General features: G+C 45.2%; 1 protein-coding gene across 1 annotated transcript; it reads left to right on the forward strand.

Moving 5' to 3' along the window:
- The first annotated feature begins 2110 nt into the window (after nt 1-2110).
- Nucleotides 2111-15474, forward strand: LOC121651539 (protein-L-isoaspartate O-methyltransferase domain-containing protein 2). The gene is made up of 7 exons (XM_042003814.1): nt 2111-2239; nt 3816-3976; nt 4051-4201; nt 9854-9956; nt 10030-10201; nt 12950-13073; nt 13158-15474. Exons 2-7 carry the CDS (start codon nt 3821-3823, stop codon nt 13718-13720), a joined length of 1269 nt encoding a protein of 422 aa, XP_041859748.1. The 5' UTR covers nt 2111-2239; nt 3816-3820; the 3' UTR covers nt 13721-15474.
- The last annotated feature ends 611 nt before the right edge of the window (nt 15475-16085 follow it).

The raw sequence follows: 16085 nt of genomic DNA on the forward strand, positions 1-16085 counted from the left end.
GTTTTAGTCATATTTACCTGTATATACGTAAACATAATGTGTCCTCCACACTAGCCAGAGTTAATTATGGATTTTCACAGTTCTGTTCTCTCCCTTTGGATTATTTAAGCAGAATACATGACATATATTTCCATTGTCCATAGCTGAGTCTGAGTATTTACTGGGATTTGCACCCACAACCATCTCCAGGGTTTCCAGAGATGGTCTGAAGAAGAGAAAACATCCAGAGCAGCAGTTGTCTGGACCAGGATGCAGCAGAAGACACACCGGGTTCCTCCTGCCAGCTAAGAACAGGAAACTGAGGCTACAATTCACACACCCTCACCAACACTGGACAATAGAAGATGGAGAAACGTTGCTGGTCTGATGAGTCTCCATTTCAGCTCCACATTCAGATGCTCGGCTCAGAATCTGCTGGAAACATCATGAAAACATGGATCCATCCTGCCTTGGATCAACGCTTCAGGCTGCTGCTGGTGTAATGGTGGGGGGAGATTTTCTTGGTCCACTTTGGGCCCCTTAGTACCACCGTGGTCTGGTTTAACCAGCACAGCCTACCTGAGTATTGTTGCTGACCATGTCCATCCCTTTATGACCACAGTGGAGCATCTTCTGATGCTACTTCCAGCAGGATAATGCACCATGTCACAAAGCTCAGATCATCTCCACCTGCTTTCTAGAACATGACGATGAGTTCACTGGACTCCAACGGCCTCCACAGCCACCAGATCTCAGTCCAGTAGAGCAGCTTTGGGATGTGGTAGAACGGGAGATTCTCATCATGGATGCAGCCGACAAACCTGCAGCAGCTGTGTGATGCTGTCATGTTAATATGGAGAAAACCTCTGAGGAAGGTTTCCACCACCTGCTTCATCTATCACACCAGGATTAAAAAGGTCCGACCCGGTACTAGAAGGTGGACCTGATGAAGAGGACGACCCGGTACTAGAACGTGGACCCGATGAAGAGGACGACCCGGTACTAGAAGGTGGTCCTGATGAAGAGGAAGACCCGGTGCTAGAAGGCGGTCCTGATGAAGAGGACGACCCGGTGCTAGAAGGTGGACCCGATGAAGAGGACGACCCGGTACTAGAAGGCGGTCCTGATGAAGAGGAAGACCCGGTACTAGAAGGTGGACCCGATGAAGAGGATGACCCGGTACTAGAAAGTGGACCCGATGAAGAGGACGACCCGGTACTAGAAGGTCCTGATGAAGAGGACGACCCGGTAGTAGAAGGTCCTGATGAAGAGGACGACCCGGTACTAGAAGGTGGTCCTGATGAAGAGGACGACCCGGTACTAGAAGGTGGTCCTGATGAAGAGGACGACCCGGTACTAGAAGGTGGAGCTAATGAAGAGGACGACCCGGTAGTAGAAGGTGGACCTGATGAAGAGGACGACCCGGTAGTAGAAGGTGGTCCTGATGAAGAGGACGACCCGGTAGTAGAAGGTGGTCCTGATGAAGAGGACGACCCGGTACTATCAAGGTAGATCTCGACGATAAGTATTTCTGGGGAAATAATCAGCTCTGTAAAACATTTACTGTTGAGCTCAGTTGTTGAAAAACGTCAAACTTAAATTCTCAAAAATGTGACACATGAGCAGGACGCAAAACTTACAAGAAATAACACAAATATGAAAAAAAAGCCCAAGGCAGTTTTGTTTTATAAATTACCATCAAAAGAGAAAACAGTCATTTTACCTGAAGTTGTGTTTGCTAAACAGTTCAAATCTGATCTTCCCAGCTCTGGTTCCAGGTCCAGAGTCCACTCGTTATCCTTTAGGAAGGTCCACACACCAGTGCAACCACTTCAGTTCCATTCAATTAACTAACAAATTACAAACTAATTAAAAGTGACAAAGTCACATTTACAAACCAATCAGAGCACAGATGCTGAGCTTAAAACTAAACTAAGAAGATCAGCTGTGATTGGCTGAGACACGTAACAACATAATTTCATTAAGATGCACATGCCTGAGAAAAGACCTTTAATCTGCTCTTAATGCGGCGTTGATGGCTAACACGGTTACAACATTTATGTACATCCGCCCCACAGCCGGGCTGGAAGTAGGCCATCCCCCACTGACCGGCATTCTGCGTGCGCTGCGTCTGACGTCAGCGCGTCAGACGGCTGAATGTTTACATCCAGCAGTGGTGTGTTGATCCGATCCCAAACAACAAAAGGCTGAGCAGCAGAAAAGCGCAACGCGGAGGAGAATCCGGGGGCATTTCCAGCAGGTATAAGGCCGGATGAGAAGGCGCAGCCTCGGCTTCATGGTGCTTCTCCAGCCGCAGCAGCTGTTTTCTCTTCGTTTTTCACTCTTCCAGCGAGGCGACAATGCGGCTGCCTCCTGGTTGACTTGACCTTGCAGTTACGTGACAGCCTATTAGAGACGTAAAATGATGCTTTTGCCATTTATTCGAAGAGATTTTTATGTAAACAAGGCTTGTATTTGTGTTTCCTCGTAACTGAGTCAGCGGAGTGGCGCAAACAGCCGCCGTAGCCGCGTGCAGGCTGCAGGTGAGCTACATGAACCCTGCTGGGCCTGAACTCCAAGTCCTGGTCTCACATTTGACCCCATAAAAACACGTAAACGATCGAGTGGGCTTGTTGCCCATAACACCGATTCAGCCAATTAATCCCGGGGGTTGAACGTTGTGGCTTGCAGGAAGTGCGCGCCCCCCCCAACATATCAGGGCGTGAACTGCAGCGCCCTCCTCTGGTCAGTTCCTCAGCGAAACTAAATCGTCCTCCGGATCCCTCTCTGAAAATTAGTTTTTATTTTGATGCAAGAAAGCTTTTTGTTCCTTCTTTGATTCAGAACTTCCTTTTAACTCCTCTGAAAGCAGCATGAAAGGCAGGAGCTGCAGAAGTATTAAAATCCACAGCTGCTGTGGTTTGCAGGCCTCAGGATGGCGGATCCTGTCATCTCCTGCCCTCTGCCCTCTGCTGTTTCTTTTCACACGCCGTTGGAGATCAAAGCCTCATTTTACACTCTTTTGGTTGACGCGGGCTTACTTTTACCTGCAGTGTCATTGTGATGTATTTTAAACCATTAGCCGCCTTTAATTTGGACACGTTTTTCATATTTAAATATAGATTTTGACATTTTAGAAAAAAAACTCAAAACATGTTATTTCAGTCTTATGGAGTAAACGTTATCTAATGTAAATCGGTCATAAATGCATTTCTTTACTGAAAGTTTCTTTTTGAATAAAGCTAACAATTACTGTAAAGGCCCAGTGGAGCAGCATGGCCGAAGGCATCCTGGCTCGAGCTGAAGACAACTAGAGATGAACAAATGTACATAATGTCAGAAAGCAAAAGAATAATTAACACTGAGACCTGAACTTTCTAAAATAGAGGGAGTGTAAAATAATGGTAAAATAGTAATTCTGTAGGAACTTTACATTCCGAGCCAGCCCCATGGACTGTTTGGTGAAAGGGTCCCAAATCAGAAATTACTCCTTCAATATGTCAAAAAACTCACAAAAATACTCATTTAAGAAAATGAAGCACACAGCAACCAAAATCAGGCTTAAAATGAGGTAAAACAGGTGTAAATAAGTCAGTAATAATAATTACAGTGATGATAATAATTACGTCATCAGGAAAAAAATACTGAAAGAAGCCACAAAAGCAGCTGAAAAGTCAGAAAACATCTAAATTTAGATGTTTAAAAATAACTGAACCTTCATTTCAAAAAGGTGATAATTGTGCTTTGTGCTGATTATTGAGGCAGCGGGGCATTAAAACGTTAACCCAAGGGGAGCACATCGCTTCCAGCTCAGTTCCTCCTCTGTTTCCCTCCAGTCAGGATGGGCGGAGCTGTGAGTGCCGGTGAGGACAATGACGACTTGATTGACAACCTGAAGGAGGCATATTACATCCGTTCAGACCTGGTGGAGCGAGCTTTCCGAGCTATAGACAGGGCCGACTATTACCTGGATGAATACAGGGACAACGCTTACAAGGTGAGCAGTGTGAATACCTGCGGAGTCAGCCGGTGGGTCGGGGTCCAGCTAAATTCAGACCTTGTTGTGGACAGGACTTGGCGTGGCGGCACGGAAACATCCACCTGTCTGCTCCATGTATCTACTCTGAGGTGATGGAGGCATTGGATCTCCAGCCTGGCCTCTCTTTCCTCAACCTGGGCAGCGGGACAGGATACCTCAGCACCATGGTCGGGCTCATACTGGGTATGTCCACACAGCTTCATCCACACCTCCAAGCATATTTGACTTCCTGCGGATAAATGCAGCTCAGGTATAAATGCAGGATGCTGCTGTGGATCTGGAGATTTATTTATTTTAACAAATCTGCGTGTTTACATTTTCTCACTTCCTGTCTGTCTTGTATCAGACAGGAAGTGAGAGAAGAACCTCACCGAACCAGACGCTCACCTGCAACCAGCTGTGGCTGTGTTTGTTAGCCTGAAGGGGAACTAACGAGAAAAAAATGAATCTTCTCAAAGCCGTGACTTTTCAGCTGGAGAAGAGATGAAAAACAAGTGATGGTTAATGTGGAAGCTGCAGTAATTTAGTTCTGATGGCGTTATTAGAAGGTCACAAAGCGCTTTGTGTGATGAGACAGGATCAGATATCCAGCTGCTCAACTTAGCATCTGACAGCCTCTGGAAGAAAGCAAAGCAGAGAATGATCAGGAGCACCTACAGGAAGCCGTAAAAGCTGAACGCAGGTGGTGGAAAGCAAAGCTTCAGGTTCACTATGAAATGTAGAAAGAGAGACTGAGGATTTCTGATCTGGAGCTGAGAAATTCAGACCATCTTTCTTTCTGACATCATTGCTAAGAACAGCAATAAAGCTCGAGCCTTGTTTACTGTTAACAGGCTAACTGATCCTCCTGGGTCAGTAACCCAGAACTTCTATCCAACCGGGCCTGGAATGAGTTTGATTCTTTCTTTACTGACTAAATTCAGAAAACCAGGCAGTCAGTGCTCCCATGCCAGGGGAGGACATATGTCCCTGTGTCCACTCAGAGACATGAACACCAGGACACACTTTTTTCCAGTCAGTCCTAAAAACCAGGATGAGATCCTTGTCCATCTGAAAACCACCACTTGCTGTCTTGATGTCCTGGCAGCCTGCTTTTTAAGAATGTTTCAGGATGCATGGCTTTAGATATCTTCCAGGTTGTAAACACGTCTCTGCTTTCAGGCATCTTCCCTCAGACCCTACAAACATCCGTCATCAAGCCACTACTGAAAAAGAAAAACCTGGACTCGTCCCTCATGAGCAGCTACAGGCCGATATCAAACCTCCCCTTTCTTGGTCAGATTCTAGAAAAAACTGTCTTCCAGCAGCTACACAGCTTCCTGACACTAAATACCTGTTCTGATGTCGACCAGTCAGGTTTTTGGCCACACCACAGCACTGAGATGCTCTAGTTCAGGTCTTTAATGACATTCGCCTGAGCACAGATAACGAGAACATTTCAGTCCTGGTACTGCTGGATCTCAGTGCTGCATTAGACTCAGTCCACCAGAACGTCTCACTAGACCGGCTGGAAAACTGGGTTGGACTTTCTGGCTCTGCAGTTAACTGGTTTGAGTCCTGTTTAAAAGACAGGAACTACTTTGTGTCTATAGGTAACTAAATCTGAACCAAAATAACCTGTGGAGTTCCCCAAGGCTCCATCCTGGGACCACTGCTGTTCAACATCTACATGCTGCCACTCGCTCACATTATGGAAACAACTAAACATGTTACCAAAGTTATGCTGATGACACACACATCTACATAACCATCCCACCAGGAAACTACAGTCCGATCCAGACTCTGATCACCTGCATGGATCAGATTAAAGAGAACTAGAACTCCAGTCGTCACTAAGACCAGGAACGTAGATCCTAGAACTCCAGTCCGCACTAAGACCAGGAAAATAGATCCTAGAACTCCAGTCCGCACTAAGACCAGGAGACTAGAACCTAGAACTCCAGTTCTCACTAAGACCAGGAACGTAGATCCTAGAACTCCAGTCCTCACTAAGACCAGGAAAATAGATCCTAGAACCCCAGTCCTTACAAAGACCAGTAACGTAGATCCTAGAACTCCGGTCCGCACCAAGACCAGGAGACTAGAACCTAGAACTCTAGTTCTCACTAAGACCAGGAACGTAGATCCTAGAACTCCAGTCCTCACTAAGACCAGGAGACTAGAACCTAGAACTCCAGTCCTCGCTAAGACCAGGAAAGTAGATCCTAGAACTCCAGTCCTCACTAAGACCAGGAAAGTAGATCCTAGAACTCCAGTCCTCACTAAGATCAGAAAGTAGATCCTAGAACTCCAGTCCTCCCTAAGACCAGGAAAGTAGATCCTAGAACTCCAGTCCTCACTAAGACCAGGAAAGTAGATCCAAGAACTCCGGTCCTCACTAAGACCAGGAAAGTAGATCCTAGAGCTCCAGTCCTCCCTAAGACCAGAAAAGTAGATCCTAGAACTCCAGTCCTCCCTAAGACCAGGAAAATAGATCCTAGAACTTCGGTCCTTACTAAGACCAGGAAAGTAGATCCTAGAACTCCAGTCCTCACTAAGACCAGGAAAGTAGATCCTAGAACTCCAGTCCTCACTAAAACCAGAAAAGTAGATACTAGAACTCCAGTACTCCCTAAGACCAGGAAAGTAGATCCTCGAACTCCAGTCCTCACTAAGACCAGGAGACTAGAACCTAGAACTCCAGTACTCACTAAGACCAGGAAAGTAGATCCTAGAACTCCAGTCCTCACTAAGACCAGAAAAGAAGATCCTAGAACTCCAGTCCTAGAACTTTGGTCCTCACTAAGACCAGGAAAGTAGATCCTAGAACTCCGGTCCCCACTAAGACCAGGAAAGTAGATCCTAGAACTCCAGTCCGCACTAAGACCAGAAAAGTAGATACTAGAACTCCAGTACTCCCTAAGACCAGGAAAGTAGATCCTGGAACTCCAGTCCTCACTAAGACCAGGAGACTAGAACCTAGAACTCCAGTCCTCGCTAAGACCAGGAAAGTAGATCCTAGAACTCCAGTCCTCACTAAGACCAGGAGACTAGAACCTAGAACTCCAGTCCTCACTAAGACCAGAAAAGAAGATCCTAGAACTCCAGTCCTAGAACTTTGGTCCTCACTAAGACCAGAAAAGTAGATACTAGAACTCCAGTCCGCACTAAGACCAGGAGACTAGAACCTAGAACTCCAATTCTCACTAAGACCAGGAACGTAGATCCTAGAACTCCAGTCCTCACTAAGACCAGGAGACTAGAACCTAGAACTCCAGTCCTCACTAAGACCAGAAAAGAAGATCCTAGAACTCCAGTCCTAGAACTTTGGTCCTCACTAAGACCAGAAAAGTAGATACTAGAACTCCAGTTCTCCTTAAGACCAGGAAAGTAGATCCTAGAACTCCAGTCCTCACTAAGACCAGGAGACTAGAACCTAGAACTCCAGTTCTCACTAAGACCAGGAACGTAGATCCTAGAACTCCAGTCCTCACTAAGACCAGGAGACTAGAACCTAGAACTCCAGTCTTCACTAAGACCAGGAAAGTAGATCCTAGAACTCCAGTCCTCACTAAGACCAGAAAAGTAGATACTAGAACTCCAGTACTCCCTGAGACCAGGAAAGTAGATCCTGGAACTCCAGTCCTCACTAAGACCAGGAGACTAGAACCTAGAACTGCAGTTCTCACTAAGACCAGGAACATAGATCCTAGAACTCCAGTCCTCACTAAGACCAGGAGACTAGAACCTAGAACTCCAGTCCTCGCTAAGACCAGGAAAGTAGATCCTAGAACTCCAGTCCGCACTAAGACCAGGAGACTAGAACCTAGAACTCCAGTTCTCACTAAGACCAGGAACGTAGATCCTAGAACTCCAGTCCTCACTAAGACCAGGAGACTAGAACCTAGAACTCCAGTCCTCGCTAAGACCAGGAAAGTAGATCCTAGAACTCCAGTCCTCACTAAGACCAGGAGACTAGAACCTAGAACTCCAGTCCTCACTAAGACCAGAAAAGAAGATCCTAGAACTCCAGTCCTAGAACTTTGGTCCTCACTAAGACCAGAAAAGTAGATACTAGAACTCCAGTACTCCTTAAAGGTCCCATATTATACACTTTATTCCCAATCTGAGACCATTCATTAATATCTAAATGAAATATTTCCGCCATGGTATGGACAAATCGACCCTCAGTTTGAGTGCAGCGGCTTCTCTTCACCTCCCTCTTTTTAGCAGCTTCAGAAATGTGCCGTTTATGGTGGGCGGAACCCTGGTGGAGCAGCTCAGCTGTTGGCTCCGCCCATCGCATCGCCCGTCATGAGGTGATTGACAGGTTAGGCCTTAGCGGTTACTAGACGCTGATTACAGCGTAGTGAAGGATAAACAAACGCCGGAACACCGGAACCCATTCCTGAAGAAGTTCGAGCAAGAAGACTAACAGTACTGCTCTTACCTCTCCAGCTGTGTCACGGACAGTTGGTATTGAACCTGGCTTCAGCTTCAAACGGTCGGCGAAGCCTGCTTTCCATGCCCCCATGTTGTGGAAACAGTCCTCTTTGAAATGCTGGCCACAGACATGCAAAACCTTTGGAAGTTTTCCGGGTACATTTCCTCCAAAAATAAAATTAATCCACTCAGTCCTCGTGGGTTCAGTGGATGGAAGTAAAAAAACGTTTTCGTGTTCATTTATGCAGCCACAAACAGAACAGTGCTTCTGTCGCTTAGCCATGTCCGCTAACGAGGGTTGCCGAAGAGGGAAAAACACTGGGCGCTAGGTGATTTTTAGAGGGCGGGCTTTGAGAGCCGGTAGGCGGGTCCATCGCTCTGTGGGGAGTGGTTATTGTCCCTTATGACGTCATAACGTACACGCTTTCAAACAAGCTCATTTCAGCGCTTACTTCCCTAGAGGTGGAGCAGGGGGGAGAGAGAGCGCCTGAAAGAGTTTCACACTTACGGGTCTCCTACACATGCGGGGGGACCAGTATGACTGTTCCAAAACCATTAAAAAGTGAATTTTGCATAATATGGGACCTTTAAGACCAGGAAAGTAGATCCTAGAACTCCAGTCCTCACTAAGACCAGGAGACTAGAACCTAGAACTCCAGTTCTCACTAAGACCAGGAACGTAGATCCTAGAACTCCAGTCCTCACTAAGACCAGGAAAGTAGATACTAGAACTCCAGTCCTCACTAAGACCAGAAAAGTAGATCCTAGAACTCCAGTCCTCCCTAAGACCAGGAAAGTAGATCCTAGAACTTCGGTCCTCACTAAGACCAGGAAAGTAGATCCTAGAACTCCAGTCCTCGCTAAGACCAGGAAAGTAGATCCTAGAACTCCAGTCCTCGCTAAGACCAAGAAAGTAGATCCTAGAACTCCAGTCCTCAGATCTTTACACTGGCTTCCTGCTGTTAGTTTACAAAGACCTGAATGGTTTGGGACCAGAATCCAGTCAGGATCTTCTGGTTGGTTATGAAGCAACCAGATCCCTCAGGTCATCAGGGTCAGGTCTACTTTCTGTTCCCAGAGTCAGAACTAAACGTGGAGAGGCAGCGTTCAGCTTAATGCTCCTCACATGTGGAACAAATCCCAGAAACCTGCAGGTCTGCTGACTCAGCAGTTTTACATCAAGGTTAAAACTTTTCTATTTGCTGCCTTTTATCAGAACAGCTGTCATTTCCCCACACTGGAGCTTTATTTCTGGCTTTTATCTGTTTTATTTTAGCTTTTTTCTTCCTGTTTTAATTTAATTTCTTTTAAAGGTTGTTTTTAATGCTCTTGTTATTGCTTCCTGCATCCCGCTATGATGCTTTTAATGTTTTATGTAAAGCACTTTGAATTGTCTTCTACATGAAATTCCAGGACCGTTTGGTGTGAATCATGGGATTGAGTTACACGCAGACGTGATGGAGTACGCCTACCAGAAGTTAGACACCTTCATCAAAACCAGCGACAGCTTTGACAAGTAAGTCTCAGACATCTTGGTCACATTCTGCTCCTTGTACATCTACAAACCTTCCTCTTGCGTCTCTCCTCAGGTTTGAGTTCTGCGAGCCTTCCTTTGTGGTGGGGAACTGCCTGGACATCCCTCTGGAGAGCCGACAGTATGACCGGGTGTACTGTGGGGCTGGGGTGCAGAAAGAACACGAGGACTACATGAAGAACCTGCTGAAGGTGGGGGGCATCCTGGTCATGCCTCTTGAGGAAAAGGTGGGTCTTCTGCGTGTTTCATGTTAAAGGCACTGGTCCATCTTGAACTAAAGCCGGTATCACCATCATGACCTGGATTTGGTCATTCTAAAATTCCCACAAAACTCCCCAAAACGTCTTATTCCAAAGGTGATATCACAACGAAGAACTTTAATCTCTGTTTCTGCTGCAGTTTAAATCCAGACTGAGCATGTGAATCTGCTGCAGGCCGCTACATGTTAAAAACAATCACGTTTTTAACCCTTTCATCCTGCTGCTATCGTGATGGTTTGCACTACAGACTGTATAATTCCCCTGCTTCGCTTGTGTGTGCGTTGCAGGTAAAAACACCTTTTGTATTTTCAGATTCTGAGAAACACACTGTAAATATTTAGTATTGGTTGTGTTTAGGCTCTAATCAGAGCCTGAAGACATTCTGCCCCTGACTCTGTCCTGACCCACATCCACTGAGAATCCGTCCTGACTTTACTCATGAAGCTGCTTCCAGCTTTGTATGTGTGAAAATGAGTTTATTCCAAGCCAGTTAATGGAAAGTAGTCGTTTGCTTACAGGGGGTCATCAGGGGTCATCAATGCTGGTCCTAGAAGGCCACTGTCCTGCAGGTTTCAGAAGTTCCCCAGTTTCCCACACACACACACACACATTAGTGCTGGGCACGTTAACGCAACGCTTAATTAACACCATTAATATTTTTAATTGCGCGTTAATGTTTTTTTGGTTTTTTGTTTTTTTTTGTATTTTTTTTTTCTGGCCGCCGGCTTTGATGACAGAAACATGGCGTCCATGTCTCCTTCCCTGCTGCGGCGGTGAAGATGTAACCAGGAGAGAGCGGCTTTATTAACATGAAGACACGTTTTCCGTCTGGAACTTAAGAAAGAAGAAGAAGAACCGACGTTTCTCTTTGTCTAAATGCAGATGGCAGAACATCGGGATTGTTGGACAGGAAACTGCTCCCAAAAGACAACGAGAAACTTTTTATTTATTTTTTTAAATAAACACAGCTTTAATTTATGCCAGACAGCAAAGGTAAGACATGTTTTCTGACTAATACAAACGTGCAGCATAAATCGGGTCTTCTTCTGCCTCTGGTTCGGTGAATCTTGGTCATATTAAGATGAAACTTCCAGCTGTGGAATCTGTGAGATGTGAGCTTTCAGTAGAGGAGCCGTTTGTTTGTGTTCATGCCGTGGGGTGGACACGGGGAGACATCATTTGTGTTTACATATTTTTCAGACTTTGTGTAGCTGCTCTTTAAATAATTTGTTGTCTTAACTGTGTTTGTTGGTGATAGAAATGGTTTTACTGAGCTGGTAGCTGAGATTCTGGACTTTCTGTGGATACCACACATGTTTATAGTTACATCTACAGACCTGACGCTACACCCGGAAACCAGATGTTAACCCTTAACTCCCGGTAGCGGAGGCTGCAGGTGCAGAGGTGAAGCTAAACAGTCAAGCTAAGAATGAAAGTTTAGAGAATTTATATCCAGAAATGTGGATAATGAAGCAGTGAAGGTGCATGGATGGAAGTTATTGTGCATATTGTGAATATTTCTCTCTCCTCACCATCTAGAAGCTGTGAGATTCTCATCCTGCTTTCTGTCTGTTCACCTGATGCTGATATTCATCACATATTGTTCCTTCTGTGTTTAGAAGGAAGCAGCTTCACAGCTTTAAATTCATCCTGCTGACTTTTTACCTTTTAGTTAGTAAATCCTGAACATTTCATCCTTCTTTCTCATAAATATGTGGTTTTATATATGAAGAAATATTTTAACTGTTGCTGTTTAAAGAGAAAACTGCTGCTAAACCTGTTTATGTGTTTAGTTCAGGTTTCTGCAGCCTTTCCAATCCAAAGAGACATTTTTCCCTCAGCCAGCTAAATAAAACTACTTTAGAGACGCAGATGTTACCAGACTTTTCAAAAAGGAAACTTAATATATATTTTCATGAAGAGCCACCATAGGATGTTTGTTATTTTTAAAGAACCACATTTTTATTTCTGTTTTTAGGTTTTAAAATGAAGAAAAACATAAAACCTTTATAAAAAAAGAGGATAGACAGACTTTCTGACTTTCTGCTAAGGAATGTAGATATTTGTGGAAAATGATGTAAAAGAAAGGAAAAAAAAGTCCCTGGTTTCCAACCTAATGACAAGAAAGATAGATTTAAAAAAATATTTTAGCCACGTATTTAAAGGCATTGTGGAAGGTCCAGAGTCGCAGGTTGGAGACCCCTGATGTTAGTAAACCACAATTTACTGCATTTTCTTTATAAAGCCGTTGGCCTTCTTTTAAAGGAAAGAGACATTTTGCGTGTAACAATGCAGTTAATCCCGATTAAAAATTTTAATTGTTGCCCAGCACAATATATAAATATATATATATATATATATATATATATATATATATATATGTATGTGTGTATATATATATATATACATATATATATATATATATATATATAACTTACATAACTATATAACGTGTAACTATGTAATAAACACATTTACTGTTAAACCAAGAGCAGGATATCTGTCTTATTTCGTCCCAGTTACCACCTCCTCCTCCTTCTTCTTCTTCTTCTTCTTCTTAAACAAACTGGAGCATTACTGCCACCACGTCCCATGTGCCGCCCCCCCCAGTTTGAGAACCACTGACTTAAATGTTTCAAAATAAAATGACAAAAACAAAAAGAGGGAGAAATCAGATGAAGAATGACAGGATTAATTGTGTTGTATGTTCTGCAGTTGACTAAGATCACCCGTACCGGCCTGAACAGCTGGGAGACTAAAAAGATCATCTCCGTGTCCTTTGCCCCCCTGGTGCTGCCCAAATACAGCACAAATGGTAAACCCAAGACAGTCCCACTACGTGAGTCCTTTTTTGGATCTCTTATGGCTTTTGTTGACTTTTTTCCTCCGTTTCTTTAACACTTTGTTTTGTGCATGCTTGCAGCCAAGTACGAGGTCCGGACTCTCCAGGAACTGGCTCGTATCTGCATCCGCCACACCCTCAGGGTGACCACAGACAGTGGAGACAGCCACTCGCGTGGCCGAGGTTCCTCCTTCAGCGTGGGCAGAGGCCTGGCGGTGGCAGGGCTCCATAAGTACGGTCCTCGCTTCAAGCGCCGGCGAGTCCACCGCCGCCACTGCAACGCCCTCGTGCTGGCCACCCGGCAGGTGGTGGCCAGCAGCGGGATCGGCCCCTCTCCCCTGGACAGCAACAACAACCAGGAGGGACGGATGGAGGACGAGGAGGCGGCGGGAGAAAGGGAGGGGAGGCGGCAGATGAGAGGGAGCAGGAGAGCCAGGAGAGGAGCCGGACGGGAGCTGGTGGAAGAAGAGGAGACGGTGGAGGAGGAGGAGGAAGAGGAGGAGCAGGAGGGGGAAGAAGAGGAGAAGGAAACCGGGGAGCTGCTCCGACCCCAGCCAGCCGTGAACGTACTGAGAGAGAGGATCCTGGGCCTGCCGCTGCCCGAGCCCCTGAAGATGTACCTGTTGTACTACAGAGAGAAATGAGCCCGGCCGGAGCCACGGTCGCCCTGAGTCCGAGCCCTGAGCTGAAATCACGCAAGGGCCCAAGCCTCTGTTCCAACCCCACCACCACCTGAACGAGACAGGTCAGCCAACCTTACGGACCCCCAGCTCCACCATGGCTCTTCTTCCCTCTCACCTCATCTTCATCCATCCTCCTTCCTTCTCCCTCTGTTCGCTCAGCCTCTGGCTGCTCTTTGCTCCACTCCTGATGCTGTAAAGAGTCAGTTCTGTTTTTCCAGTGGAGGCGGGGCGGTTGCACAACTCTGGTAAACTGATCCACTCGTGCAAAACACCCAGAAATTGGTACATAATACAGTTTATGAATCATAATTAATGTAATAATGACAGCAGCAGAGGGGTCCACTGTTGCTTGGTCTGCAGTTGCGGACCAGAGATCAAACATGTAGCAACGAGTGAAAAGTAATCCAGGGATTACAGTTAGTGTGCTGACAGTGTGGCGGTTGGGTTGTCCACAAGAGTTGGCGTGTTAATTTCCATGTAATGGATGCGGTCTTACAAAGAATAAGCTCAGCTTTGCGTGCAAAGATCTTGCAGCTTGTAACAAAGATGGCGTGGTGAGTGTGATTGTTTCCATTGATTTCCAAAATGAAACTGGAGCTCTGCCTCGAGTCCATTAGATCATTTAACTTCAACGATAAACCAGGTTCTTATGACGGAGTATTAGATTCGCTTGAAGAACAAGAGGAAGTTCTTTCTCTTTTTTCAGATTTGAGAGTAGAGTCAGACTCTTGGGAACACAATCAAATAGAATAATGAAACATTTCAAGATTAGTTGCAAATTAATACTTAAACCTACAATATGTCTGAGTTTGCATCAGCGAGCTGGCAATGAGTCATTTAGTGGGTTTAAGAAACAAGGAAATTCTGTTTTGCCACATGAACATGTTGTGGGGATAGTACCAGTGCCAAACTTAGAAGATGTGGTTGCATTGATGGTTCTGCCTGTGTGCAGTAAAGGCAGATATGCGATACCACAAGATGCAGCAAGACATCTGATCCGTTTGTTTGATCCTGAAGGTGTGTGACCCTACAAATAATGGATGGAAAATTTAAATTTTATTTTAATCTGAAGTCTTTGTTTGGCCCTTTAACATGATGTGAAAATAAAAATAATTTTCATATTACAACATATTACTGTATAATATTTCAGAATTGTCGTAGCAAAAGGTCTTCACCAGGGAGCAGAGGACGTGTGAGATCTGGTGTTGTATAGAATGTCTGGGCGTAGAGGAAAAGGCAGAATATAGATTAGTGACACCAGTGGTGCTGGGGTCGATATCCCACATGGAAGCACAGAGAAGGGACCATATGGCTCTGGGTTAGGGATTGGGGTTTAGGGTTTAATAGTCCTTGTCATTCTTTATAATGTCTACGTATTTTATGCAATGCCTTGTAAAAATATGTAGCCTAAAGCACATTGTCTCCATTGCCTCGACATTCTACAGAATACCTGGATTACACACAATGAGCCTGTTTACATGAAAATCTAAATCTGACAACTGGGAGTAATCATATAAATGTAATATTCAGATCTGAAGAATCTACTTGCATTTCAAAGAAATAATACTAAAGGAAAACTTAGTCTACATGCTCTAAGTCTATTGTCACTTCCTATTATTTTCAAAACATTGGTGGAGCCATGGTCTTAGCATTAGCTGCTAATGCTAGGGGCCATGGTCTTAGCATTAGCTGCTAATTCTAGGGGCCATGGTCTTAGCATTAGCTGCTAATGCTAGGGGCCATGGTCTTAGCATTAGCTGCTAATGCTAGGGGCCATGGTCTTAGCATTAGCTGCTAATTCTAGGGGCCATGGTCTTAGCATTAGCTGCTAATGCTAGGGGCCATGGTCTTAGCATTAGCTGCTAATGCTAGGGGCCATGGTCTTAGCATTAGCTGCTAATGCTAGGGGCCATGGTCTTAGCATTAGCTGCTAATTCTAGGGGCCATGGTCTTAGCATTAGCTGCTAATGCTAGGGGCCATGGTCTTAGCATTAGCTGCTAATGCTAGGGGCCATGGTCTTAGCATTAGCTGCTAATTCTAGGGGCCATGGTCTTAGCATTAGCTGCTAATGCTAGGGGCCATGGTCTTAGCATTAGCTGCTAATGCTAGGGGCCATGGTCTTAGCATTAGCTGCTAATGCTAGGGGCCATGGTCTTAGCATTAGCTGCTAATTCTAGGGGCCATGGTCTTAGCATTAGCTGCTAATGCTAGGGGCCATGGTCTTAGCATTAGCTGCTAATTCTAGGGGCCATGGTCTTAGCATTAGCTGCTAATGCTAGGGGCCATGGTCTTAGCATTAGCTGCTAATGCTAGGGGCCATGGTCT

Source organism: Melanotaenia boesemani, chromosome 13 (genome assembly GCF_017639745.1).
Source record: "Melanotaenia boesemani isolate fMelBoe1 chromosome 13, fMelBoe1.pri, whole genome shotgun sequence".
Lineage (NCBI taxonomy): Eukaryota > Metazoa > Chordata > Actinopteri > Atheriniformes > Melanotaeniidae > Melanotaenia > Melanotaenia boesemani.